The sequence below is a fragment of the Silurus aristotelis genome (genome assembly GCF_946808225.1).
Source record: "Silurus aristotelis genome assembly, chromosome: 28".
NCBI classification, from domain to species: domain Eukaryota; kingdom Metazoa; phylum Chordata; class Actinopteri; order Siluriformes; family Siluridae; genus Silurus; species Silurus aristotelis.
Genome location: NC_139601.1, coordinates 3,207,641 through 3,235,304, shown reverse-complemented (window position 1 = coordinate 3,235,304; position 27,664 = coordinate 3,207,641). Strand labels below are relative to the sequence as shown.

The 27,664-nt window shown below is 39.6% G+C and overlaps 2 protein-coding genes across 10 annotated transcripts in view; one reads left to right on the top strand and one right to left on the bottom strand.

The window, feature by feature from the left end:
- Window positions 1-12,433, top strand: slc2a9l1 (solute carrier family 2 member 9, like 1). The gene is made up of 12 exons (XM_083534763.1): window positions 1-121; window positions 1,244-1,339; window positions 2,779-2,939; window positions 3,157-3,281; window positions 3,564-3,693; window positions 4,354-4,502; window positions 5,160-5,347; window positions 7,609-7,719; window positions 9,046-9,147; window positions 9,493-9,568; window positions 9,652-9,779; window positions 10,600-12,433. The coding sequence occupies exons 1-12, from the start codon at window positions 98-100 to the stop codon at window positions 10,780-10,782; spliced, it is 1,473 nt and encodes a 490-aa protein (XP_083390889.1). The 5' UTR covers window positions 1-97; the 3' UTR covers window positions 10,783-12,433.
- Window positions 12,434-19,090: 6,657 nt separating this feature from the next.
- The window catches only part of prickle2b (prickle homolog 2b), a 92,689-nt gene continuing 84,115 nt past the window's right edge, over window positions 19,091-27,664 (bottom strand). For all 9 annotated transcript variants that reach the window (XM_083534743.1, XM_083534742.1, XM_083534748.1 and 6 more), the window contains 6 exons: window positions 25,809-25,922; window positions 25,541-25,678; window positions 23,605-23,808; window positions 22,610-22,796; window positions 20,606-21,412; window positions 19,091-20,507 (listed from right to left, as the gene is read on the bottom strand). In XM_083534743.1, coding sequence (XP_083390869.1) covers window positions 19,621-20,507; window positions 20,606-21,412; window positions 22,610-22,796; window positions 23,605-23,808; window positions 25,541-25,678; window positions 25,809-25,922 — 2,337 coding nt within the window. In that variant the 3' untranslated portion in view covers window positions 19,091-19,620. The remainder of the gene's footprint in view (window positions 20,508-20,605; window positions 21,413-22,609; window positions 22,797-23,604; window positions 23,809-25,540; window positions 25,679-25,808; window positions 25,923-27,664) is intronic.

Below are 27,664 nucleotides of genomic sequence, written 5' to 3'. Positions count from 1 at the left end.
GCAGTCCGGCGGTCAAAAATTAAACTGATGGCATGAGATGTGTAACTGAGTATATAAAGTGAGTTCGGTCAAAGTGATCCAGCAGCAGTGTGAAGAGATGGGGAGCTTCCTGATGCAGCCGGTGAGAAAAATGTCTCTTCTTACTGATGTAGCTTCTGATTTAAAAAAAAGAAAACAAAAACCAAAATCAGTCAGTCATCCGCTTCTAAATAAGCGTTCAGTTTTATTTACAGTGAAACATGCAGCTGGATTTCAGGGTTTCTAATCAACTAGTAAACAAACATACAAACAAACAAAACAATGATCTGAATTTGTCTAACAGTTCTTATTTTTTATATATAATCATGAAATAATAATGAGATGCATTCATGCTATAATTATGTTTGGTAGGTGAATCCAGATGTTACAACATGTGAAGCTGTGAATGGAAATAAGAAAATCGCTGTAATAAATCTCTGGTCCTGTATCGCTGTTTTATCTGTTTACATGGTGGTCACATGGAGCATGTTTCAGTGTAGTAGCACTAAAGTTTTATATTCTACAAACAGCTATTATATATTATTATATTTATTGATTTGATGAATTGGTTTGTTGGTTGGTTGGTTAAAGCTTTGAAGTATAGTACTAAAGAAAAGATTTGGTTAAAAATAATGAATTAAATAAATAAATAAATTACAAATCATCCATCCATCCATCCATCCATCCATCCGTAATCCATCCCTCCATCCCTCCATCCATCCATCATGAGTCATCCATTCACCCATGTGAGCAAAATCCAAATTTAAAACTTCACCTAAACAATTCCTTTATCAAAGTAATGTTGAGAATTGTTATTATTATTATTATTATTATTATTATTATTATTATTATTATTATTATTATTATTATTATTGTTGTTGTTGTTGTTATTATTTTGATTATTTTGATTATTATGATGATGATGATGATGATTATGGTTATTATAATTATTATTATTACTGTGATGATGATTATTATGATTATGATTAGTATTATGGTTATTACTATTATTATTATTATTATTATTTATTTATTTATTTATTTATTTATTTATTTTTCGCTTAGTTACTCAACAGGATGACTAAAGACACCAACAATCTCATATCTAGGATCATTATTAAGAAAAAAAAATGGATTCGATACAATCCAATAAAAAAAAAAAAAAAAAAAAAAAGATTTGGATGCTTTTCTTTTCTTGTAACTGGCAGTGTGTGCATGGTTCCAGTTGCAGGGCAGAGCTTTGCTCTTCATCATAGTTCTTGGTTTGGGAGGATCGTTTCAGATCGGATGCCACATCACGCTGATCAGCTCTCCGTCTCCGGTGAGATCTCTGCAGGCTAATCTAATTAAGATAATACAGTTTCATATAAATAACAGTAATAATAGCATTTTTTAAAAAAATGTTTTTTAAGTGAACAATTGATGTGGAACAATTTGACACAAAACACTCCAAATGATATACAGTATAAGAGTTTAACACTTTAAATCATTAAAAATCATCTCAGTGACATTGAGCCAAGTGCCTACAGAGCAACGCTGTGTGCAGACTGTTCATTTTAACCTCTAACACACTCATTATTGTAGATTTAAATTACAAATTTTATAAACACGTCTGAATATTATCACTGCTACTGTTATATATAAGAATAATTTAAAAGTAAAATTGAAGAGACACTAAACCAGATACACTGAACGGGTTTCATCTATCTATCTATCTATCTATCTATCTATCTATCTATCTATCTATCTATCTATCTATCTATCTATCTATCTATCTATCTATCTATCTATCTATCTATCTATCTATCTATCTAATCTGTCTGTCTGTCTGTCTGTCTGTCTGTCTGTCTGTCTGTCTGTCTGGACAAAAGTATTGGGACATTTTTATTTAGAGGCTCACAATTGTATCAGACGTCTTGGGATGCAGTAGAATGAAATGTTCCTTTCACCTAAACTAGGAGACCCAAACCTGTTCCAGCCTAACCACACCCCTGTGCACAAAGCCAGCTCCATGAAGATCTGCTTTACGTGGGTCGGAGTGGAAGATCTCCTGCTATAGAGCTCTATCTATATAACCTTATTGAACACCTTTGGGATGAAAGTGAACACTGACTGCACACCAGGCCTCCTCACCTCACCTACATCAGTACCTGAGTTTACTCACACACTAGTGGCTGAATGATCACAAATCTTCACAAACAATCTCCAAAAGCCAGTGGAACATCTTTCCAGGAGAGTGGAGGTTGTTCTACTAGCAAATAGGGATTAACTGGGATGTTCAGAAAGCACATATCAATATTCTGGTCTTTTGTTCATACAGGGGATTTCTCTACTCTTAATACCTTTAGTTTAGAAAAATGTGATTTGTTTTTAACAAAAGGAAAAAAAAAACCATTTGATTCATTGCTGTTTATTTGCCATTTCCAGAAGGAATCTCCAGCCCTGAATGTTCCCTCATAGTAGATTTTTTTGCACTTTTATTGTTTCACTGGAACACGACAAAGTCGCGAGAAGTTCCAAAACGTTGCACGATGTAACTATAAAAGGATAAAAAAAAAAAATGGCATGGCTTCTTAATAAATTATTAGCTCCATTATCATTGGAATTTGTGTAGTATAATCCACTGAATCGAAACGCTTCCTGAAAGTGTTTAATTACATCCGTAGGGGGGTCAGGATTTGGCTCGATGTCTAAACGTTAATCATTCTGACATTTCAGTAGCATTTGTTAAATGTTGTGAGTTTTTGTCTCCATCCACAGTTCATTCAGAGCTTCATAAACAGTAGCTGGACCGAGAGGTACGGTGAAGCTCCAGGAGAAGACACACTCGACCTCATCTGGGCCACGGTCGTGTCCATCTACTCCATCGGTGGCCTCTTCGGCGCTATAAGTGTCAGCTACGTCCTCAGTTGTCTGGGCAGGTGCGTTTTTTCCCCCTTTCTTTTCTTGCTATTATTTAATTTATGGCCTTCATTTCTTGTTTCCTGTGTGGTAATCAGGATGTCAGACATTAATTAAACCAGATTCTAACTAGAGTGTTCTTTTGGGGTTTTTTTAAGGCTGAGTTCTGCCAAAGTCCATTAGGTTTATTTATTTATTTATGTTGCCTTTCACACACATATTGGATCACTTTCACAGAAAGAAAGCAATGATCTGGAGCAACGTGCTCAGCATCGCCACTGCGGGCATCATGGTGATGAGCAAAGAAGCCAATTCTTTTGAGATGATCATGCTGTCACGTTTCCTGTTCGGTGTGACCTCAGGTAAACACACACACACACACACACACACACACACACACACACACACACACACACACACACACACACACACACACAATTTCCAGTTATTATTATATTATATTACTGGTGGTGGTAGTAGTTTTAGTATGATGATGGTGGACTTGTTCAGTTTATACCCCAGGTGTTCAAAAGCTTTCCAACTCCTGTTGTTCTTTAATAAACATCTCTCGTTTTAGAAATGCTGTGTAGATTTTTTATAAAGCTCTTGATCTCTGATCTCTTTTCTACCATCCTACTGTTAAGGATTAGTCGGGAACATCCATCCGATCTACCTCGGTGAGAGCGCGCCTAAGAAAATCAGAGGGACCGTGTCGGTAACAATGGCTACCTTCAGCAGCATCGGAAAGTTGACGGGGCAGATTGCAGGTCTGAGGTAAGAAAATGAGAACCTCTTGAAGCCTTCAGGTGTAATCCTTCAGAGCACGGGAGATGATCTCGTTGATTTAATTGAACGGATTGAAAACTCTCGATCCATTAGGATGGAAGTAGATTCATAACAAAACTTGTAAACTTGCAATTGTAATCACATTACCACGATGATCAATTTGAGACCTCCGTGTAATAAGATATTAAACGGACAGAACCTTCAACCTTGGATGTAAATGGCTACAGTGCTCTCATTGGAGTATCAAAGGGGCAAATTGCAGGTTGGGGGGGTTAAATGATTATGAGGATAATGAGAAGCTACTGAGGCGTTTGCAATCCGTATCTATTCACCATGGCATGATATTAATTAAAGCTTCCGGATAACACAAATGTACACGTTATGTACTGTAGGAGAACATCTTGGAGAATGTCTTGGATTTAATGCTGCTTTGTGTTTTGGGAAATATTGTGTTAGCCTGAATTTGTGATAGCTATTTGTCGAGCCTTTGTTCAACAAAAGATGTGATTCGAGACTTTTTGGTGCTCTTTACATCATTAGTAGGATTTTAGAATGCTAGGTAGCTGTGTATGTCACCAAAGCTAGCTAGAATTGTTCTGAAATTAACAACATGTTAGCATAACTTCACACATGCATGTGTTGTGACAGTGAAATCCTAGGTCAGGAGCCTTTGTGGAACGTCCTGCTCTGCGTTCCGGTGTTTTTCTCCTTCGTCCAGATGATAACGCTGCCCTTCTTTCCCGAGGCCCCGAGGTATTTGCTGATTGAGAAAGGGCAAACCGAGAAGTGTCGAAAAGGTGAGAGTTCGGTTGAATCTGTCTCAAATCCACCATGGCACTTTGATTTTTATCCATTTATAGATACATTTAATGCTGAGAATTATTATGTGGACAATCCCATCCTTCCACATTGAGTCCCCATTTGCTGATATAATAACTTCCACTCTTTTGGGATGATGTTCCACTAGATTTTGTGAGTGGGCTTGTGGAGATTTGTGGAGATTCATTCTGCCACAAGGGTGTTAATAAAGTAATGATGTAGGTGAGGTGAGGAGGCCTGGGGTGCAGTCAGCGTTCCAGTTCGTTCTAAAAGTGTTCAACAGTGTTGGAGGTCTATAGCAGGAGATCTTCCACTCCAACCCATGTAAAGCATATCTTCATGGATCTGGCTTCGTGCACAGGGGTGTTGTCATACTGGGTTGGATCTTCCAGTTCCATAAATAGGAAGATTGAATGCCACCACGTCCAAAGACATTCTATACGATTGTGCGCCTCCAACTTTGTGGTAACAGTTTAGAGAAGAACCGCTTAGAGTATATCTGAAAACTACTTTTGTTTGCACGTGTATCAGTGACATGAGCCACTTCAGAAGATTGTTTTTTCTCACTTATGCATTAAATAAGATAAAATTGTATCTTCACATCTGGATCTGACTAAAAATGTGTATCATTGCAGCGATGCAGTGCTTGTGGGGTCCGGGTGACTATAAACTGGAGATTGAGGAGATGCAGCTGGAGCAGGACGCTCTGAAAGGACAACGTAGTAGAAGTGTGTTGGAGCTGCTGAAAGACTCGGAAGTTCGCTGGCAGTGTCTTTCTTTGGTCATCCTATACGAAGCCATCCAGTTCTGCGGTATCGCAGGAGTAAATATCCCAAAACATAACTGATGATTCTTTCAATACGTTTTATATATAGATAGACAGATAGACAGATAGACAGATAGATAGATAGATAGATAGATAGATAGATAGATAGATAGATAGATAGATAGATAGATAGATAGATAGATAGATAGATAGATAGATAGATAGATAGATAGATAGATACTTCAATCGTGTGTGCAGGTGTATTACAAAAAACAGATTTCCTTCATTGTTTGACCTAAGCTGAGGTAAAAAAAAATAAAAAATCTCGTTAAACCTAAACAGCAACAAACAGGGGAAAGTTAAAGTCAAACATGTCCAGCTATTTGGCTCAGTGGGAGTGTGTTTGTATCTGAATGCTGTAGTACCTGGTTCAAAGCTTGTGCAGGGTGTTTTATATATTTCTTAATCCAGCAATTTAATACTAAATGATAAATGTGTTTAAAAAGTGTTGCTGTCAGTCAGCACTCTTGGCACAGTGGGTTAGAGCAGGTGTGAGTGCTGCTGGTGGCCAGGGTTCAAATCCCAGGTTATCTGTTAAACAGTGTTTCGAGCATTAATAAATACAAATGCTTTGCTACTCTATAAAAACATTTTTTTGCTTACTTAGTAATTAAAATAGTAGGTAAGTAATTAAAAATATCTAGTATATAAAAAGTATATCAAGACAGAAAATATATACAAATGTATAATGAAAACAGTAACTGTTCAATAGTAAATATAAATATAAAGGAAGTTACTTGTTTAGTTAATAAAGAAAAGTGATTAAATAGTGCAACAAAAACTTATCAAAATGTAATTGTCATATATTGAATGAACAGATAAAACATTAGTAGAACATAAGTATTATAAATATAGAAAAATAATATATGTGAATATGCATTAATGAAAAAGTAAAAGTGTTTTACTAACAAAATAAAAAGAAAGTAGGTTAAAAAAAAAGGATAGTAATGATGGAATAATAAAAAATAAAAAAAAGGAAGTATTATTATAATAAGTATATATATATAAATAAATAAATAAATATATATATATATATATATATATATATATAAATAAATAAATATATATATATATATATATATATATATATATATATATATATAGCCCAGAGTAGCATAACCCCTCCCTCCACCTCTCCAGGAGCCCCGGTTGGGACATACTGGCTTTCACTCTTTTTCTCTCACTTTGCCAGATTTAGTGTCCCACCGGGTTCCAGCACCTTCAGCTCGCCAGAGGCGGTCACGAACCTGTGTGCTCGCAGTGACAGCCCCAACCTCACCTCTAGCCCACTGAGCCACCGGTGCTTTCTGTCAAACCTGCTTTTTTTAGGGGGTTTATTTTTTACATGATACACAAAAACATCTGATTCTAAACGAAAGACCTTAACTGAAGCCTGAAGCGAGGCTTGAACCAGGACTGTCAGGTTCACGCTTACCTGTGCTCTTACCCACTGAGCCACCAGGTCTGTGTAACCAGTGTGAACCTGCTGCCTTTTTTAGAGGGGTTTATATTTTACCTGATAAACAAAGACATGTGCTTTAAAAGAGAAGACCTAAACTGAAGCGGGGATTGAACCAGGACTGTCAGGTTCACACTTACCTGTGCTCATACCTACTGAGCCACCAGGTCCTTGTAATCAGCTTGAACCTAGAAATATATATATATATATAGAAATATACAACCCACAGCAAGCTTTGAAGCAGGATATGTTCTCTTAACAGCTAAGTCAACAGTAATGTGTATAAACAGCTCGGACCTCCATCCTCCGGTTTTACGCAGGAAAATATCCCAGGGGCTCTGGATTTACAAAGCAGCACATGAACAAGGCATTCTGGTGGTGCAGTGGTAGAGCTGCTGTCTCATGCATCTAGGATCTTTAGTTTGATTTTTGGTTCAGCTAAGAGCCAGATTTGCTTTATGTCTACCTATAGGTTAAAAATTGATAAAATAAAGAGAAATTACCAGGAACAAGTCAGAAGAAAAAGATAATAAAAACCACCAAGAAATAAAATGTCACTTCAATGGAGTCATTTCAGGGTTTGTCTGAAGAGCTAACATTTATACATTCAGTGACACTGATTATTTCACAGACCGTTCTGCAGTGTTAAGTATTATTATTAATTAAAAAAAAAAAAAAAAAAGTTGAGAGATATATATATATAAAGACTGTTTTAATCCATGCCGAGGAAGCAAACGATCATAGCACGGCTGTTTCCATAGTTTCTCATTCATATCACACTCCTACTGTGGTTCCACAGATCAGCCTTTTCGCCTACAGCATCTTCAAGGAGGCTGGAATTCCTGTGAATAAGATCCGCTACGTCACGCTGGGCGTCGGGGCGTCCGAAGTCCTCACCAGCATTACGTGTGTAAGTAGATTACATCAGACGAACCTGATCTCGTGTAGCATGCGATCACGGCTTTACATACAACTTTTTACATTTTAATGAGCTTATAGATTATATTATAAATGTCTCAGTGATAAATGAGGGTAAAAGTTATATAATTAAATAACGCTAAGATACACTATATCTTATGGTATGTGCTTTTCCACATTCATCTCCATTTTGCTCTTATAATTCCCTCCACTCTTCTGGGAAGATGTTCCACTACATTTTAGTGTGATTATGGATATTTGTGTAAATCAGCCACAAGGGTGTTATGAAAGTCAGGTACTGATGTAGGAGAGGTGAGGAGACCTGGGGTGCAGTCAGCGTTCACATTCATGCCAAAGTTGTTTAGAGGTGATGAGTTTAGAGTTCTATAGCAGGCCATCTCAAGATCTTCCTCTCTGAAGCATGTAAACCAGATCTTCAAGGATTGGCCATACTGGAACAGGTTTGGGTTTCCAAGTTCAAATAAAAGCAAAATTGTATTATACAACATCCGAAGACGTCCTATACAATCGTGTACCTTCAGCTTTGTGGTAACAGGAACATGGCAGGAAAAGTCAAGTGTCTGCAAACTTCTTGCAATATAGTGCATATTCACAAAAGGGGGCCACCTTAAGTCTCGTCCATGCTTTAATCCATATAGAACTAAATCACCTACACTTTGTATTGCCAGCTGGCACTCTTGGGGTCCTTAGAACTTAACCCTTAGTACTCCAGGGGTGCTGAAAGATGGCTGACCAAAAAAACAAGCTCTATGAATATGCAAAGTAGAACCAAATTAGATCCTACACAACTATTACAATACATTTGCATATTAGAATTCGGCGCCTGAATTTTACGATTTACATACACTACATGGATAAACGTATTAGGACATGATTTTTCCAGCCATTAATGCTCTACTTCACACAGTTACTACAAAGTTGGAGGCACGCAATTGTATAGAATTGTATAGATTTTCCCTTCACATGAACTAGGAGACCCAAACCTGTTTCAACCATAGGGTTTAAATGGGTTGAATTGGAACATCTTAAATGGCCTGCTATAGAACTCCGACCTCAACCTCATTGCATTTACATTTACATTTGTGGCGTTTAGCAGACGCCCTTATCCAGATCGACGTACAAAAGCGCTTTGAGTCTCTAGCAATGAATAAATCCACACTGGTACGCAAGATTACAAACTTAATATAAATATAACTCTTGAATTCCACAGAGCACATAGTAATTGAGACACTGATTAAAGGAACATACTGTACAACGATCGACTACGGCTATACCACGTGTTTCTTCTACTCAACAGAGCTTGCTGATCGACCGCGTTGGACGGCGAGTGCTGCTTTGGGGAGGTTTTGGGATCATGGCTGTTATTATGTTATTGCTCTCCATCACACTTCAGCTCAGGGTGAGTCTCTTATTTCTGATGCTGATCCTGAGGTCCTCGGGTCACTTTTCTGAAACTAGGAGTTACCAAATCCTGACAGCAATCTAGACAACAATTACTGGAATTGTTCACGATGTAATATTCAGATGTTTATTAAATGCTGAGTCATGCTAATTTATACCTGAAACATGTTGAATGGAATTTCTATTTGACTTATTTGACTTCTCATTACTTATTTTTTATTTCCTCTGGTCATTATTTGCATTAATGTCTAATATGTAGCTATATTTTAGATGTTTTTCCCAGGTTTCAGTTCTGAACATGTGTCCACCAGCCAGTAATGGAGTTTTTGTCACTTGGTACTAGGATTATGATTTTTGGGTTCCGTACACCACGGTCGGCCTCGTGTTCCTGTTTGTCATCTGTTACGGAGGAGGACCAGGTACAATCTTGATATCAGTGTTTCAAAAGCTAAGAATGATGCCGTTTGTTTGGATGAATAACTGACGTGCCTTTGATTGACAGCTGGGGTCAGCGTGCCGCTCGGTTACGAGATGTTCGTGCAGTCGCATCGCTCCGCCGCGTTCACGCTAATGGGAGTTTTGATATGGGGAAGCTTCTCGGTGTTTGGCTTTGTTTTCCCATTTGTTCTTGTAAGTCTCATGTCACGAAATATATAACCTACTCTTGCATCATGTGTAGTATTAACCCTGTACGAGGTCATGTAGCGTTGATTATTTGAACCTTTTTAAACGTAATTGTTCTTATACCGCAAGCAACACGTCGACGCTAAAACACTTTTTGGATTAATTAAAGATTTCCGTCTATTTACAGTTACATTCAATGTCGTTGGAACAGCCACAAAGCAAGTTCCTGTTATCATCTACATTATAGCAGCTATAACCTGTCAGGAACATGAAAGGCAAAGTTCTTAAGAGCGAAAAAGCGTAAAGGGTTCGATCTTGAAGACTTGGTCATAAACGTTATAGCTATGGATCTCCTGAAGACTTAGAGCTGGAGAAATCTCCTGTGAGCTGGAGAGAGACAAAATAGACACTTTTCTCCTCAGAGAAAACCTCACCACATGAGCAACTTGAGACATTTGTAAATCATGTGCAGCATCCTGCCATGCAAGTCCCTGCTAAAGTTGTTACTATAGAAACGTTAACCATTAAGCACTTTGTCTGTGGAATTTCTGCAGAAAAAATGTAACCAATACGTTCTGACCAATGCAGTAATGCTGTGGAATAAAAACCGAATCTAAACAGTACAGAACAATGCGACAATAAGGTTTCAGCTGTACTACTACTTCCTGTTCTCCAGCGTAAAGAACGTAATTATCGCTATTTAAAATATGCACAGTCACGCAGTTATAAGTGTGAACAGCAGTCAGGAATAAAGAGATTCGCTGTGCATGGTGTTTCTCTTCCTGACTGTTCGAAGACTAAAGAGAAGTTCTCTTTTTCTCCTCAGAGTGCTATGAAGTCCTTCAGCTTTCTGATCTTCTCGTGCGTCTGCATGGTCGCGTCCCTCTACATGTTCTTCGTCTTGCCGGAAACAAAGGGCAAAACTTCACTGGAAATCGCAGAGGATTTCAGAAACATACGAGCTTGTAGGTCTCCGGCCGAAGACAAACGTCTGGAGACGAAGTTGTGAAAGAAAACGGATGTGAAGTTGTTCACAAATGCTTTGCTGTGTGTTTTGTTTGCATTTAAGTTTGTTGTTTTGTTTGCCTAGCTGTTACAGTTTATTTAATTGTTTGTGTTCAAACTAAGGAAGCTCTGAAATTTCCTCAGAAAACTTCCTCTTTCAAAATACAGTTTGCTTCTTAGAAAACAGACTCACAAGCACTACAATCAATATCACAAATCAATAACAGCTAAACTTCAAACTAGTAAAGAAAACAAGCAGTTAATAAGATTATTTATACACATTATATGAACAAAAATATCGAGATACCGGACATAAGTGTTGTATGTGCTTTTTAAACATCCCATTCCACAGTTAGTCTCTATTTTCCTGTTATAATAACCTCCACACTTCTTGGAAGATGTTCTGCTAGATTTTGAGGTGCACTTCATTCAGTTCTAAGAGTGTTAGTAACGTCAGGTACTGGTGTAGTGGAGGTGAGGAGGCCTGAAGTGCAGTCAGTGTTTACATTTATTCCAAATGTCATTCCAGTATGGTTGAGATCAGAGCTCTATAGCAGGAGATCTTCCACTTCATCCCATGTAAAGCATATCTTCATGGAGCTGGCTTTGTGCACGGGGATATTGTCATGCTGAAACAAATTTGGGTCTCCTAGTTCAAGCGGAGGTCAAAAGTCAGGTGTCCCAATACTTTTTGTCTACATAGTGTGTATAGGTGGACTGGCTGTGTCCCAGTAGAGATCATGCATTTTTACAAGTGAATGGTCTAAATATAGAAGAACATCCAGTCAGAAATGTGTGCGCACCCCAGTGACCTGCTTTTACCCACCGAGGCTGAGAACCTCAAGAAAATCACTGTGGCATTCTCAAAAGATTCATAATGAACTCCACCTCATTGTCCGAATTGATCCTCATCTGCATTTCAATTTGAATTAACAGCACAGTGGCTTTAGGAGTCCAGCGGGACTTCCAATCGGGCTCCTTTCCAAGGGACTCTCTCTTATCAACGTCTGCCAGGCAGCACTTTTTTTTTTTTAATACTCCGACCTCATTTACTGTTTAAATATAAGAACTGTGCTATTCTTAGACAAGAAATATATTCTGATTCACATCACACTGCTAACGAGATGCTTTTTTTAATCTGCCGTTCCTCGTCCGAGTAAACCTGGGACTTAATCGTGTGCGATAACTCCCTTTGCATTCATGTGCTAATATCGACTGCACTCGAACGCTGCGAATTCCAATGGAGAAAATAGAGAATGAACAGATAGCACACAAAGTGATGGAATGCCTATGTAAAAATACCTAGCAGCCCTCAAAACATGCTCTTTTTTTGGCAAATTTGATTTCATTACAACCCAGGAATTACAATTTCCATGTTATTTCTTTCTTTCTTTCTTTTTTTTTTTTTCATTTTTTTCATTTACATTTACAGCCAACATCTCTGGCTAGCTAATAATGGTATATGCTAATGCTATGGTATCGAATCAATCAGTTCAATTCAATGTTAGATGAAGTTGGAATTATGGGTTTTGTAGCCCATCATTGTTTTTCCTCTAAAAACAAACTTTCAATCACTAATGGTTCTACAACCTGGGAGGTCCTGGGGTCTTTGTTAATAATGCAGAACCGTGAAACTCAATTAAAAAACGTAAAAATTTAATTAATTAAAAAAGAGCAAATAAAATCAGGTTCAAACAAAGAACTTTCTGCTTTCTTTCTCTAAGCAGGAACGAACAAGAGGAGAAGAACTTGGATTTTAGAAAAATTGTTCTGTATTAGTTTGAAATCTTTCTATCCTTCACCTGAAAACAAGTGCATACAAGGTGAATTTTGGATTTAGTGTCTTACTATAGTATTAAATAAGCAGCAAAACCATTGATAGAAAGATAAGACGCGGTAATTGTTTGCTTTTTAAACAAGCTGAACGATTTCCTCTTTGATTTTGGATGAATGTGTCTGCAGGACAACTCCGTTCCATTACAACCAAAGACATTCAATGGTTTGCGTTAGCAGCAGTGATCCAGCAACAAATCCTCATGATTCAATATTAGATCTCATGGTTTTTATGCACACAACCAGTACATCATCATTTTCTGTAACTGCAGGTGGATAGTTACAGAAAAGACCTGTATAACCTGACATGGAGAACAAGAGTTTAACTTCTCCAAAAAACACAGCAAGAAAACAAATCATTAAGGTTTGTCTGGTTTTTACAATATATACATATTTCATTGTCTGTAATACTCACCAAATTCAATATTTCCTTTCACTTGTCCAAAAATTTCTAAGAACCTCCAGAATTGTCCTATCAAACTGTCTTTGGTGTGGTCTGAATTGCAGTACACCTGTTTGGTCAGATGGGGGAGGTGTTTAGCTTCAGAGATTGGGATTCGTGCTGTAACTGTTATTTGAATGAAAACAGGTGACAGAAAGTGGGGGGAAAAAAGAGAACGGAAAAATGCATACATGCAGAAAGAAATTCATGCAAAACCAACAAAGACAAAATGAAACAAAAGAAGAGAAAGAAGGAACCTTGTAACAAGCCACAAAGAAAAAATCACATAAAAGAAGAATTAATCCAAGGACTACACAATTTTACTGGTATTTAAGTATAAATTAGCATCTAAAACAGTGCTAATAAAGCTTTCACATGTACCATGAGAGGATTCATAAACCTATAACCCCAAAGTATAGGCAAAGTTTGCCCTTTTCTGTCAGCGTGCCAGGGACAATTAGGTCAGTTTGTGAACATGTTCAATGAACAAATGCGGCGCTAACACGTACTGAGAACGACGAGCGCTTTGACAGAACAGAAGAGCAGCGTTTGTGTCATCTATCTCACGCCAGTGTCTGTCATCAAGACAAAGTCATTGGCAGCTGTACCCTGACAGTGCAATCTGTTAAGGTTTGAGGGGTCAGGCTAGGTTGCTCGTATATAATCAGGTCCATTAGCATGATTATGAATGTGGATGCGGGCTCGTCGTGACCGAAGGCAGCTATTATTCATCTGAAGGATCATGAGAATGGGGGCAGATGGCCTTTGTTACTTAATCACGTGACGTTCCTGACTTTTTTAACAAGTACAGCATACAACCAGCCTTCTTCCTCGCCTTCTGGCATCAGAGAGCCAACAAACACTGGGGATTTAACACTAGCAGCCAAATGGACCGACATGGGACGTCTTTGATCAGTTTGTATAAGAGCTGGCAATAGGCAAGAGCGCATAACCGGTTTGATGAAATTACCAACTGGTTTGAGTGTTTGAGGACCACTGTCTCAACTAGCTAAAAGAAAGATAGCATAACTGCCAGCTGGTGGGGTTTTAGTAGCTTGCTAGGTTTGTTTGCTAGCTATGTCAGGTTCATTCGAGAACTAATTCATACATGTTTCTGGCTACATTATTAACTAGCAAAGATTTTAACATTATCCTGTTTTAGCACTTAAATGTTCATGACCAAATACCAACGTGCGCGAGCTAATCGAAGTTCACTCAGCTAGCTGTTGACAGGTGGTGTGTTTCTGTAGAGGGTGTTGACTTCTGATTGGAAGATTATCACTATAAAACCATTTCCTTTAAAACATTTGAAGCTTAAGCTAGCTAATCAACTGGGCCAGATCTGTCCCACCTCTTTCCCCTCGGTCTTAGACACTGCTGCTCTCCTTTGACAGAAAATTGCTCTGGATTTGGATTGCATCTTAAAATATATATCATTTCAAATGAATTTACTTTACATTTCACTGCGAGTTGTATCCTGTATATAACTAAGATTTCGATTTTGTATTTATCGCAAAGTGCACATAATAAATGCATTCCCTCTTTTTACTTTGAAATGGTGACCTAAAATAACAACACAACAGTTAAACAAAGTTGATCATAAGGAAATGAGTGTATTCAAAATAAATCTGTTTGCTCCCCTAGAAAAAAAAGAAAAGAAAAAACGATTCTTATAGAACTTAAATAAATCCACTGGAAATCCTTTACGGCTTGAGATTTGAGACCCGTTTGACCGGGAGCTATTAGCTTGGTATGTTCACCATTTAGCTTCACGTCAGAGAAAAAGTGAAGCAAGCCGGCGATCCAGCAGATACCAAGCATGTACATGCATGTAGTGTTATTATATGCGAGGGACACGGCCATCTTGGGAGCTCAGTAACACCATTAACATGCTTTAGGGCGACAGAGGCATGAGCCGAAGGCCTCGATAGGATTAGCGGCGCCGTAATCTAAAAATTCCATGAATCTAAAACACCTCGGAGACTTTTTCTCGACTTTGGAGTAAAAGTGAGCGTTGAGCTCCGTTTGAGCGCTGATGTTTCTCAACTCAGACCCACATTGCGTGTGGGTGTCGTGAATGAAACGCGTCACCAATTCACACCGCACTGAACACCTCGGGGAGGTTAGTGTGGAGAAAAGAACAGAACAGAACAGAACAGAGAGAAACAACAGAAAAGAAAAGAACAAGTAAAGAAAGAAAGAAAATATGACTAGGAAAAAATAAAAATAATCAACGACTAGGCGGTGAAATGGAGCAGAATCGTTGATCATTTCCTGTAACGACAGGGTTTTAATTCCACTCTGATTTATGATTTACAGTTACATTTAACATTGTGGAAGACCCTGTTACATCAATATAATATAGGAACGCAGTAGAACAGAAAGAAAGTCTCCTTTCACTGTAGCCACAGCTGCACTGCACGCATACATCATCCATGCAGAAGCATCGATTTTAACCTCGTAACACAACCCCGGGTGTTAAGTGCATTTTTGAGCATTTTTTCCATTACAGTTTTCCTGGGGATTTAAAATAAAAAAAATGTGTGTGAATTGTGTGTTTTAGTTCAAATTCTACAGGAAAGAAATCGTAAAAGTATAAATGGTTCTTGAAATGTCCTTGTAAGCGTAGCTGGGACCAAATAGATTCCTTCTCCTCTGTCAAGCCTTTGTGGAATGAAGAAAGCAGCTATTAAACAAGAATATATATGAGCTTGTGCAGTTTGCTACAGACACGGTTTGCAAGCTCTGACTAGTGCAATCGAAGGACAATAAAATGCGGACAGTATTGTACGCCTGGCTACATGGCCCCAAGTGCCTCCAACTTAAAAGTCTGATTGATGTGAGTGAAACAGCCTTCAAGCAACATGCACTTTACACTACAGGCGCCTGCACCGCTGATTCTGAAGGCATCATGGCAACAGACACTCTTTGAAGCGACGCATCTGAGAGTAAAACTATGAAATAAAGACTATACTTGAAATAATTTAATACAAATTCTAGCCCCACTGTATCAATGATCATATATTTTCTTACACACCTACATCTTTTGAGAATAGCCTCTTGAAATAACTAGAATACGCTGCCTAATTGAAGATGTAAGAACGGGATCGCTGATACTGTAAAGGCCATTACTGCCAGCTTTGATTATGTGACATGGGAAACACACCGAAGGTGGTGTTGCTTCTCTTCTGTTTATTTCCCCATCTTCACCAAGCACACTACAACACGCCGCTAACAATTACGACACGTTCTAAATGCAGCTGGAATCCGAACCAAGCTGCTATTTTCGAATTCCCATCCCCATCCGAACTGGGGTCAGGCCTCTTTCCGCCGTTGCTAATTGAACACACATGATAAGGAGCAGACTGGAAATCTGCGTCCATTTGCAGTCACACGATTCTTATTCACGGGTTACTGTTCCGGGCGCAAATTAAAATTCCTGCGTCCTGCAGTTGTGAATAATTAGATCAGACTATTTGAAGGCTGTGTGCTAAGGGGTAATTTGGCGCAGTTTGGATTTAAAAGACAGATAATTACGCATTTCGGCAACCTTCGAACGAGACTCCACATCCTCCGTAGAGGGAATAAATAGCAGCTATGGGAGTTATTTAGGGAAGCTGACTCGACACAAGCCCTGACCGAGCGGAAGGCAGGAAGATTTCAAGAGATTAAAAAAAAAAAAACTTGATGCAAATGTGGGAGGATTAAATGTCTATCTATGGTGCATCCACTTTTTGTGGATTAAAAGTTTTTTTTTTTTTTCACTTAAAAAGAAAAATAATTTCTTATTGAAAAAATGCCTTCTCCGCTTCTTTTCATCATTTCGGAGATTAAATTCATAAATGACCTTGAATGACCCTGATCTGCATTAGCATTTTATTACTTTCTAGGAGCAACATTGATTAAAAGAATTGATTAGCGGTGAATCTTAGTGCTTAGTATATGTCAAATATGGACCACTATGGATGTTTTTATGGAGGACTGCTTTGTTAATGGAAGCTGGAAACATTATCAGATGTGAAAATTTTGAAGTCATTCACAAGTTCTGCATCTTCATTACATCTTTTATGAGAACAAAACAAGGAGGCCATGTTCTCTTTTAAACAATGACCCTGAGGTTCCATATCAAGACCATAATCTTTAAGCTCGAAGATCCAATTAAGGATTTGAAGGACGTTCTGCGGTTTTGTGAAAACCTGTGCGCACGGAAGACGTTTTTGAAGAACACTAAACATGTGTAGCTTACAGTTCATTCTCTGGCTTAATGAAATGATTCCACACTGAACAACAGCAGTGGAGCTCGAAAGCTACGAGTAGTGCTTGAAACAACTATTCGTAAATCGTAAGGAATCCAATGACGGATTGGCAGTTCAGCACGGCATGAAGCATATCCACAACCCACAATTCATATTTACCGACAACCTGCAGCAATGCGCATAGTGTGGGCAAGGTTTTCGAAGCGCCCGAGCATTTTACACTCGTCTTAAAAGTTAGAAAACGCTTTCCTTAGGGCATTACCCGCATCAAACCTGGTATAAATTCACGCAAACAAGCTTGCTTCAGCAGAAACCCGCTTTGAAAAGCGCTTGATGGTTCCCATTAGTGAATTTGACATGGTGTGTTTTAAAGGGGGGATTTGTCAAGGCTAAAACCTCTCTCATATCGTTTCTTTTCTCTCCACTTAAACGCCAAAACCCCTGACTGTTCTAGATTTTTTTTAAATAGCCAACATAATTATTCTGTAGGCCGAACAAGGACCTCTTGGAGAAATGGCTGCGTTTTTCCAACTATAAAAATAAAACGGACATAAGATCCTATGAAGCAGACGTATCAAGAGGATAACATTCGACTGCCTGTGTAGATGAGACGCCCCCAAATCAGACGATGCCATCTTCCAAAGCATATTTCCTTTCATTAATCAAACTGTTTCAGACCTAAGCTAAGTATTCCCAGGACAAATAGAAAAGAAATCATACCGGAGCATACACTGTCCTGATGAGGTTCATATGCTGAATTAGCAGCGCTCAATACGGGCTCCTCTTCCCCTCATCCGCACTCAACTCACTACTGAAAACAAAGAAGGTCCTGTTTTGTTTTTAAACTCTGCAAAAAGAAAATCTTGTCTCGGGTGATTTCAGATTAACTTCCAACACCACCACCATTTTGGCTGAATTTCTACACATATAGGCGTCGCCTGATCGGCTACAAAGAGATCATTCATTCGGTCATTTCCATCAATAAAAACCTTGGCCACTGCTGCTACTTCATATAAGTGAACCATCTCTACTGCTGGGTTGGAACCCAAGAGAGAACAGACCAGTACCGTCCCACCCAATCGCTCTCCAAATGCCTTTAATGTAGTTCACATGTTTATGAAGCTGTTCTATGAAATTGTTGCCAAATGCTTTTTTTTTCATCACAACAACATATATGAACGTCTCGAAGGACGTGAAGATTAATGCAAAGACTTGTAAAGCCTGGTACCTGCCATGTAGCTTATGTGCAAATTCCTTATTTCTCTATGATGCTATGGTTCATGATTCGATTTCCCAACATTAAGCCTGATTTATACTGGATGATGGTTGCCATGAAGGGGTGTAACTCGATGTGCTTTCCCATTTTTCCTGCTTTAAACACGCCAACTTTGAGAAATTATAGTCCAATATATCCCACTAATATAATTTTTCCATCCATCTAATGTTGGTTCGAGTCCAAGTAAATTTTTCGTAATTTGTTCGCCATTTTTAAAATATGAGTTATATGAATTTTGAAAATAATATTTATTTTGAAAGATTAACAACACAGCTCCCTACCATGTACTTTAAACTTCAGGTTGTCAAAACAAGAAACTGTGAAACTGATCGCTGGATTTTCATAAGCATGGCGTTTGCGGAGAGGAAACGTGTGAGTAACAGTGGGCAGACGATGCCTCATCACCGCGTTCTAATGCATTTATTCATTGAGCAGATGGCGATTCGATTTTTCAAAGGGCATTTCTTGTTTTGATGATCTGAAAGCAACACCTGTCAGTCAAAACTACTTGCCGAAATGCACTTTTTTAATTTCTGATACAGGACAAAAAAAACCAAAAAAACAGCAAAGTAACTTGCATGCGTTACTATTGAATCTCTACATTATACTTAATACATAAATGATTCTATTGTTACAAAATATAAAAATATGTGGTACATCATTTACATTATATTTATTCTTTACATCATTAACTTAAGCGTTTTTTTTATTATTATTTATTTACTAATATACACATTGTTAATTATTTAATAGACTCGTTTCAAAACACACTGCAAGAAGTAAAACTAGGCTGGCTATAAATGGAGTAAAACTAAGAGCAATTGCAAGTTGGCTGCAGCAATACCGGGGAAAAAAACTTTCCAGGAAGTGATTATGTAGGAATATCAAAGGGTAAAAGTATGCAAAGAGTTTCTTAAGCTGACTTTACTGAGTACCGCTCACTGACAACCACACAATATTAAAAAGCAGATTCAAAGCAGGACAAGTGAATAGTTTAAATTGTTAAAGTGGAGGTGAGTGCATCAGGGGTGTATGTTAGGAGATGATGCAGTTTTTGCTTTTCCTGCGCTTGCGAGTGTGTAACTGTCCTCTGGTTCCTAGATGACCAGACCCTACGAGTCCGGTAGAGCTGTACTTGTGCAGTAACTCCTCACTGGTCATATACCTTAGGTTAACTGGCTTGGGGATCGGCTCCCCTAGGAAATAGCCTTCGTCCTCGGATTCGGAGGACGAAGAACAGGTAGAGCACCAGTCATCCTCGTAATCGTACGGATCCCAGGCGTAGCGACCCATGTGACGTTGCGGAGCCGGGTTCTGAAGCGTAAGGTCTGAAGTTGTGCGAGGGCACGGCCTGAACGCCTGCTGTCTCAATCTGGCATCTCTGTTTACTGGATCGCGGAGGCTACGTGGGGGAGGAAACCGATCATAATCCTCGCATACACGTAACTGAGATCGCTCTGGCACCGGACGATGCTGGGCTGCCAGATTGAGTGCGTTTTCAGAGCGAGAACGGCGAGAGCGGCGCGAGCGGTGATGATGCCGTCGTCGCGGCTCTTCCGGTTCGACAACACGCCGGTGAGTCCGCTCACTCATCGGTGCCAGACGGGCGTTGTGAGCGCTGCTCACTAAACTCGCCCTGTCCTCTTCCTGATAGGTAAAGCCAGGGGGTAGAATGGTGATTCCAGGAGACGGCTGGGAATATGGATGTGGATATTTCACCTGCACGGGGGGTTCCATCTCCAGGTACGGCTGTCCAGTGGTGAGGCTATGGAGAGATTCTGAACTGTGGAACTGCACTGAAGAGTTTAGGGTGCCCATGTTGCTTTTCTCTGAGACATTCATGCCAGAGTCTTTGCTCAAGTCGGGCATAGAGAAGCGGGACAAGTGCTCCTGTCTCTTACCACCACCATCTGCTGAGGTACCTGCATTCAACACAAGAACAGGTAAAAACATTACTCGTTACAGCTGTGAAGAATGTCTTAATAAGAAAATCAATGCCTAACAATAAACCAAGAGCTACCTGTAGCATTTGACAGAGCTAGTGACTCCATGGAACCACGGGGCGTTTGCTCAAGTGGTGTCAACTGTTCACTAAAGCTAAGTGCACTGATGGGGTTCCTGCTGCGGCCAAGTTGAGCCGCAACCTCCCTCTCTCGTTCCCTCTCTCTCTCCCTCTGAAAGGCATGCATGCTGATAGAGCGTTTGTCCATGAATCCGTTGGATGGCACCTCGTTAAAGCTAGCCTGTGACTTCAGCTCGGACGGGTAATGTGTCTCCGGCTGGAGCCAGTTCTCATTAAATGAATGTACCTTGAGGGCAGATATAGGGGGTCTCTTGGACTGCGCAGATTCTTTAGGCCTGCTGTCTTGCTGGGCATAGGACGTCCTGATGTTGCACTGGCTCAGCAGTTGCAGAGGAGTCGGTGAAGATTCATTCCGACTCTCATAGCCGTATCTATCAGTTTGCTTTTTCCAAGATGGAGATTCTCTGGTCAGACTTGGGGCCTGACTCGACAGACTCAGCAGATCCATCTGCAAGGAAAGGGGGTCCACGTCAGCCGAATAGCGCCCGCTGGAAGTGTTTCCACTCTTGCTGGATTTCGAGCTGTGCCTGGTTTCACGGGTTCGGCCGCTTTGAAATGCGGAGTCCGACGAGTCCGAGCCATTGGCGTCCTCGTTCACGCTACAAGCCCGAGAGCAGAAGATCTGACCCTGCTTGGGCAGAAATGGACGACCGAGTAGGGACTTCTTGCAGCGCGCACAGCAGAAGCAGTCTTCAGTGGCGTGCCAGTGCTGACCATCGTAGGTCATCTGGCCCTGGTCAATACCTGCGATGGAAAAAGTTGCTATTGATATTGATTCAGATATTCCATCCAAAATAAAATAATCAGCAAAAAAAATCGACTGTAATTTCTTGCTCAGTTTGAAATAAAAGCATTTTTCAGGCAATGAAAACTGTTAAGAGCGCGAGTTACTGATTAAGAAGTCTTAATAAGATCAAATATCACTCTCGGCGCATTTTAACGGCGCTATTGACGAGCGAGATAAGCGTAGGAAAAATGCCAAATATCAGGATATCCAGTCTTATTCCCCTAAAGTGTAGAAGTGTTTGGCGTTAGCTGATTATGCTGCATGCCTTGCACTACACAAATACATTACATTTTAATTGTAGCTCCACTTACACACGCAAACCGGCCCCGGGCTAATGGGCAACATCTGTTTTCGAACCAGTTTCTTTTCAAAATCAGTTTCACTCCCATACTTTCTGCAGCCTATACAGAAAATGATTACAGACAGAATTTTTACTGAGTGACATGCCAAAACGCAGCTGGAACCGATGCTGGGCTCGAGACCAACGAGCCGGGTTATTATGGGATGGAGAGCTGCCTTGTGACACAATGGGGGATAAGTAAGTAATGGAAACATTGGGCAATATATGAATAATAATGTCAATAAGTGTTATGTCTTTAGGACCGCTCTGGTCTTGCTTGGATCGCTGTTAGTCACTATTTTCCTGCAAGAAACATCATTTCGAATGAATTATTGACCTGCTGTCATGTTGAATAATTATTCAACAACAGTTATAGGTTAATCGTGGGGTTAACGGACATTATTTTGTCATAAATACCTCCCACCAGAAAGAAAAGAAAAGTGGAATGGATTCAGTCAGAAACAGGAACTAGTTTCTCCTACTCTGACACTAATGCCCTTGACACAAATAAAGCCCACCAATACAGTGGGGTGAGTCATATGACAAATCATGGACCCAGGACTCTTTCCCTTTTATCCAGCAGGTTTTATGTTTAGCAGAATACTAGTCCATCCTCTGCCAAGCTGCTTTCTAACATGGGATTAGGATGAAGGTGGAGTCCATTCCCTGTTTGGCGTTTGTTTCATTCGAAAAACTTTTCATTCCCTTAAGAAAAATCCAGATCAGATGTTTCACAGCTGAACATTTGCAATTCCCTTCCAAAGGAGATTTAGCCGGTCCAGTAGGCCGCCGAGGTGCCGAAATGTGATCCTACCGATATGTTCTCCGCAGGAGTCGCAGTACTCGGCGTAGAGGGACTCGAAGCATCCGCAGCAGTACGGCCGACCCTCTTTCATGATGTAGCGCTGGCCGCCCAAAACCGTCTCACACTCGAAACAGCAGAAGTGCTTCATGTGCCAGTGCCTGCCTTCTGCTTCTGTGCACTCGTCTGCAAAGATGATCTGAGGGAAAGAGTTGAAGGGTGTGATGGAAAGTGATGCATGGCCCCATTTATCATTAAATAGAAGCCAAAAGCCCAACTGCACCCATCCATTACATTTAATTTTAGGAGAGAAAGCGAGGCTCAGTGGAATCCGTCGCAGACGCCTTCGCCCCGGGCTACTACCCTGCGCCAAACACCCATATATCAGAAATGTACAATTTTCGACTGCTGGATCGTGTTCCAGGGTCCTACATATTCAAAATGAACATGATTATAAGAACAGGACAAGGGGGTCAGACACCTGAATTATTCATGAACATTATTAGTTTAATGCCTCCATTAATCCAGCTAAGCCTTTACTGTTAATCAGCGGTGATTAAAAATGCATGGACTCGTGTTGGACTTCTTTCTTTACACATGTGCGGCTCTGAAAACGTTCCCAAAGCCTGTAATCTGACACAAGACTAAGTGTTATATATAGACGGCTTCTAAACCGCTAAAAGGAAAATAACAAACAAATAAATCGCTTTCCAGTCCTTAGTCAATTTATTAGATATCGTCAGATTAGAGTTGGGAAGTAAACTGTGCAAGAAAGTAGGTCACAAGGCCCGAGATTTGGGGACATCCAGGACGTTCATTACCGCAGAAAATGTAAAATATATAACTAAAAATATTCAAAGATGGGATTAGTTGATGAAGCAGCGTTAAGATTACCACCCCAGTGGAGATTTTATTTTACGACCAATCCAAATCACATCCTAGAACTAAAAACTGACTATACTTTCATGCATAGAGTTGTTACATGGTGTGTGCTGGGCTCGTCGTACCTCGTCGCATGCTGAACATCGAGGTTTCAGCCTCTCGGCATGGTGCCGGCCACAGTAGATTTTGCCCTCCTGGTAGAAGTAAATGAGGTCCACCAGGAGCTCGTCGCAAGTGCTGCACACAAAGCACTGAGGGTGCCAGCACACGGCATGACCCCCTCGAGACGCGAAAACGGCGATGTCTCCTCCGTTAATCTGTCCACCACACTGATGAAAAAAAAAAACATCAGATGCTACAATGTCCTTCAATGTATAAGAGAAACGTTAACAGTTAAGTAGTTAAGACTTTGGATCAGAGGGTCGCTGGTTAAAATCCCATCATGCTGCCACTGCTAGGCCCTTGAGCAAAGCCCTTAACTGTACAAATGATTTGGTTCAATTCAGTTTGATCTGTAAAGTGCTTTTAACAATAGGACATTGTCCCAAAGCAGCTTTACAGAGATAAAGAGGTTATAAAGTTGCATAAGGAATGTATAAGTGTGTAAAACCCTTTTCCAGTTGCAGTGCTGAGGAAACTTGAGCTACGGAAAGTGGTATTTCACTCGTTTAGCTGTTGGATTTATAATGAGAAGGCAATGAGCTTAAATCCCAGTACTGCCATTGCTGGGGCCCTTCAGCAAGGCCCCTAAACCTCAACTGCTAAAATAATAGTAACCTATTTTGGATTAAGGCATCTACCAAATACATACATGTAAGCAGTATGAACATGAGCAGACAATATTATTTTTTAAGCTTTTTACTTTAAATCACAATTACTCAGTGATCCAAAATGCGACCTAAATAAAAATAAATAACAGAATTACATGTAAACTGGGGAAAAAAAATAAAATGCAGCCACCGTTTACAACTAGACGCTTTAACCATTTGAATGGCGGGTGAAGCTGTGATTGGAAAATAATAAACGCCATGGTTGGGTGATGCTGCCAGATTGCAGTTATTTTCCTCTAACAGCATACCCAACAGTGCTTCCATTCCTGTTCCACTACATCGATTCGCCAGCGATGCACTTATTCTTCACACTTTAAAATTGCAGCGGTCTCGTAAACGTTTATTCCCGAAAACATAAGACAATTATGCAAATTATGGTTATGGTTTGAGGGACGTTTTATAGAATCGCACCCGTTTGATAAATGCAGTCACGCAGAGGTCAGTGCTGGGATGTTGGGGATTAAATCAATAGAGCGAACCTTTCTATTACAGAGTCCATCTGACAACAGTGACTGACAAAAATAGCTATAAATCTAATATCATGGGGTCTTCGTTTTCGTGCACACGCTCTTTTTAATTCCCTCGGTCCATCGTTCGACTGTATGGTGTTTAATATCTGCTATTAAATATAAACCCAAAACACTATTTAGAGCACCTTCAGTTCCAGCACAGCTGAAGACTGAATAAATATCTGCAGGTTACAGAAGAGAAAGAGTGAGAGTGAGTGTGTGTGGACCATCTGTGTGTCAGGGGCAGCAGAAGGGGAGGAAGGGCAAGCAGGTGGACTCGAGGATCTAAACATACTCAAAGCTATGCTTGGACAAATAAATCTTTTAAAGTAAACAGGCATAGGTGTAGAACCAAACCTGAATTTTCTCCTTATACATCTGTACATTTTAGTAATAATTGAGGAAATGCGTGTTGGAAATTTGTGACCAGATGTGACCTTTAGACACTGTGGCATATTTATGGCTGGAAAAAAAAAAAGAAAAATCGGCATATTATAGATTCTTTTTGTCACAGAAATATGTATGTTTCATGGATTCGTATGTTCCATGGAACGTATCCTGTTCTTCTTTCCCGATTTTTACTTAGAAATAGATGCAAACATACCTCATGCCTTGTAGTACTTAAATAATAAAATAATAACTAAATTGATGTTATCAGTAAATAAGACCATGGTTAGCAAACTACATACTAATCTGATATGCAAAACACCAGATGGAGTCACCTGTTCACATATGGCTCCAGTCATGGTGACTGGAAAAGGCCTGACGTTACCCCGGCCCAGGTTCTCCCTTTTTCTCTGGTTACTAAAGAGCTTCAGCTCCCTCTTCTCCTCGTCGTCCAGAGAGCTACAATACCGCACCTGAGCAGGAAGGAGTGATTGTGCACACACAGACTCCGATGTTATTTACATAGCAACAAGACAAAGTGTGTTTATGTAAAAAAGCTAAGTACAGGTGTGCTGAGAAGGACACGTGCGTTAGCGCTCTTACCTCATTGTCGTGAGGTGGCAGCTGGTGCAGAAGCTGTTTGATGCGGTGTTTCTCTCCAGCGCTGTTTACATACGGCACTTTCTCCTCGGGCAGAGAACTGTAATACTGATGGACCTGCAGTTCAATAACAGACAGAAAACCAATCAGACAGCAAGAATATATTACATTTTCATGGAAAAAATGGCTTTGCCTTTCAAATATTACATAGAATAACAATCGTCTATTGTACTTTCAGAGGGTTGTTTTTGGAACTAAAACATCACCATGACCTGGTGGTCAGCAGTTAGGGTCCCGTCATTCGCAAATTAGTTTTTATACTTTGGGGAAGATTTGTATTTAATCTAGTATAACTACTAAATGTATACCCTTACATAACTTTCTGATCTTCGAAAACCTCCCCACAAATCCTGACTCGATTCTGTGAAATTCAATGTGTTTTAACGTCCAAATCAAATCCGAAAGATCAAGACAAATCCGTACAGACTTGTACGCTTTATTACAAAACCCGCACCGAGTCTTAATTACATATCTCTCATATAGATGTGGATGCCAGACCTTAAGACAGTATGTGCTGTTTGAACATTTCATTCTACAATTATATGCTGTTACAATCATTTCCATTCTTCTGGGAAGAGGTTCCACTAGATTTTGGAGTGTGCTTATGTAGATTCGTGGAGATTCATTCAGTCACTAGTGTGTTTTTAAAGACTGATGTAGGTGAGGTGAGGAAGCCTGGGGTGCAGACAGCGTTAAACTCAGAGCTCTATAGCAGGAGCTCTTCCTCTCCAACCCTATGTAAAGCATATCTTCATGAAGATGGCTTTGTGTATGTCATGCTGGAACAGGTGAAAGGAAAGTTTTATGCTACAACATTGTATGGCTAAAAATGTCAGGTGTCCCAATATTTTTGTCCATATTGTATATTGAATATATTACATTGGGAACCATAATAAATTTTATTTAAATGAATGTGTATTTTATTGCTTTTAAAAAAATATTTCTGTACTAATTAACTATTATTATTAAATTCCTTTATTTTTTGATTCATTATTATATTTAATTATTATATGTAATTGTATTTAATGTGTCAGCGTCAACCTTAATTTCGATAGAAACATCTTTTTTTTTTTAATAAATCTATATATCTTTGTGTGGACTCCTTTAACTCAGGTGTATACTAGCAAATTGGATCAAGACTAATGGTAATTTAAAAAATGGACAAAAAGGAAACAAGTGTCTCATCACACCCAAAATACAAATTTATTTATAATTCTATTTCAAGAAATCTCTATCAGCCAATCGCATTAGACCGCTTAACGTCACATTGTTTTAAGATTCAGATATAAATCCATTTTCTAATTAAATTTTTTTTTTTTCTTCAGTTTACGCTGTGACTCTTTCACTCAGACTCACTACTTCCACGTTTCCATTTTGGCACAACACCCTATAAACAGTATATCCGATTGCAAACCTGTGCCAACTGGTGGTCATCAAATTTCCCTTGTTTTGCAATTCTGCAAAGTTGGAATTTTTCTGCAATAAATCCAACATGAAATGTCTACACTTGTGTCCAGGGAATGAAGTAAACATCGGGGCAGGGTGTTACTCAGCCCCTATTCTTGTTAACCCATCCCCCCATTCCTTGACATGTCCTTTCACAGACACACACACACACACACACACACACACACACACACACACACACACACACACACACACACACACACACACAGAGCAATTACAGTCAGGGGTGATTTATAGCTGAGCAATGTAAAGATAATGGAATCTGCCCTCTCACATCCCAGGCTGTGCGACACTAAGGCTTTATCCCGAGACCATGCATGTGTATTTTCATG

Coding starts and splice junctions, on each gene's coding strand:
- slc2a9l1 (XM_083534763.1), top strand. CDS start 98: ATGGGGAGCTTCCTGATGCAGCCG. Junction 1,340..2,778: donor TGATCAGCTCTCCGTCTCCG/GTGAGATCTCTG, acceptor CTCCATCCACAG/TTCATTCAGAGCTTCATAAA. Junction 3,694..4,353: donor GGGCAGATTGCAGGTCTGAG/GTAAGAAAATGA, acceptor GTGTTGTGACAG/TGAAATCCTAGGTCAGGAGC.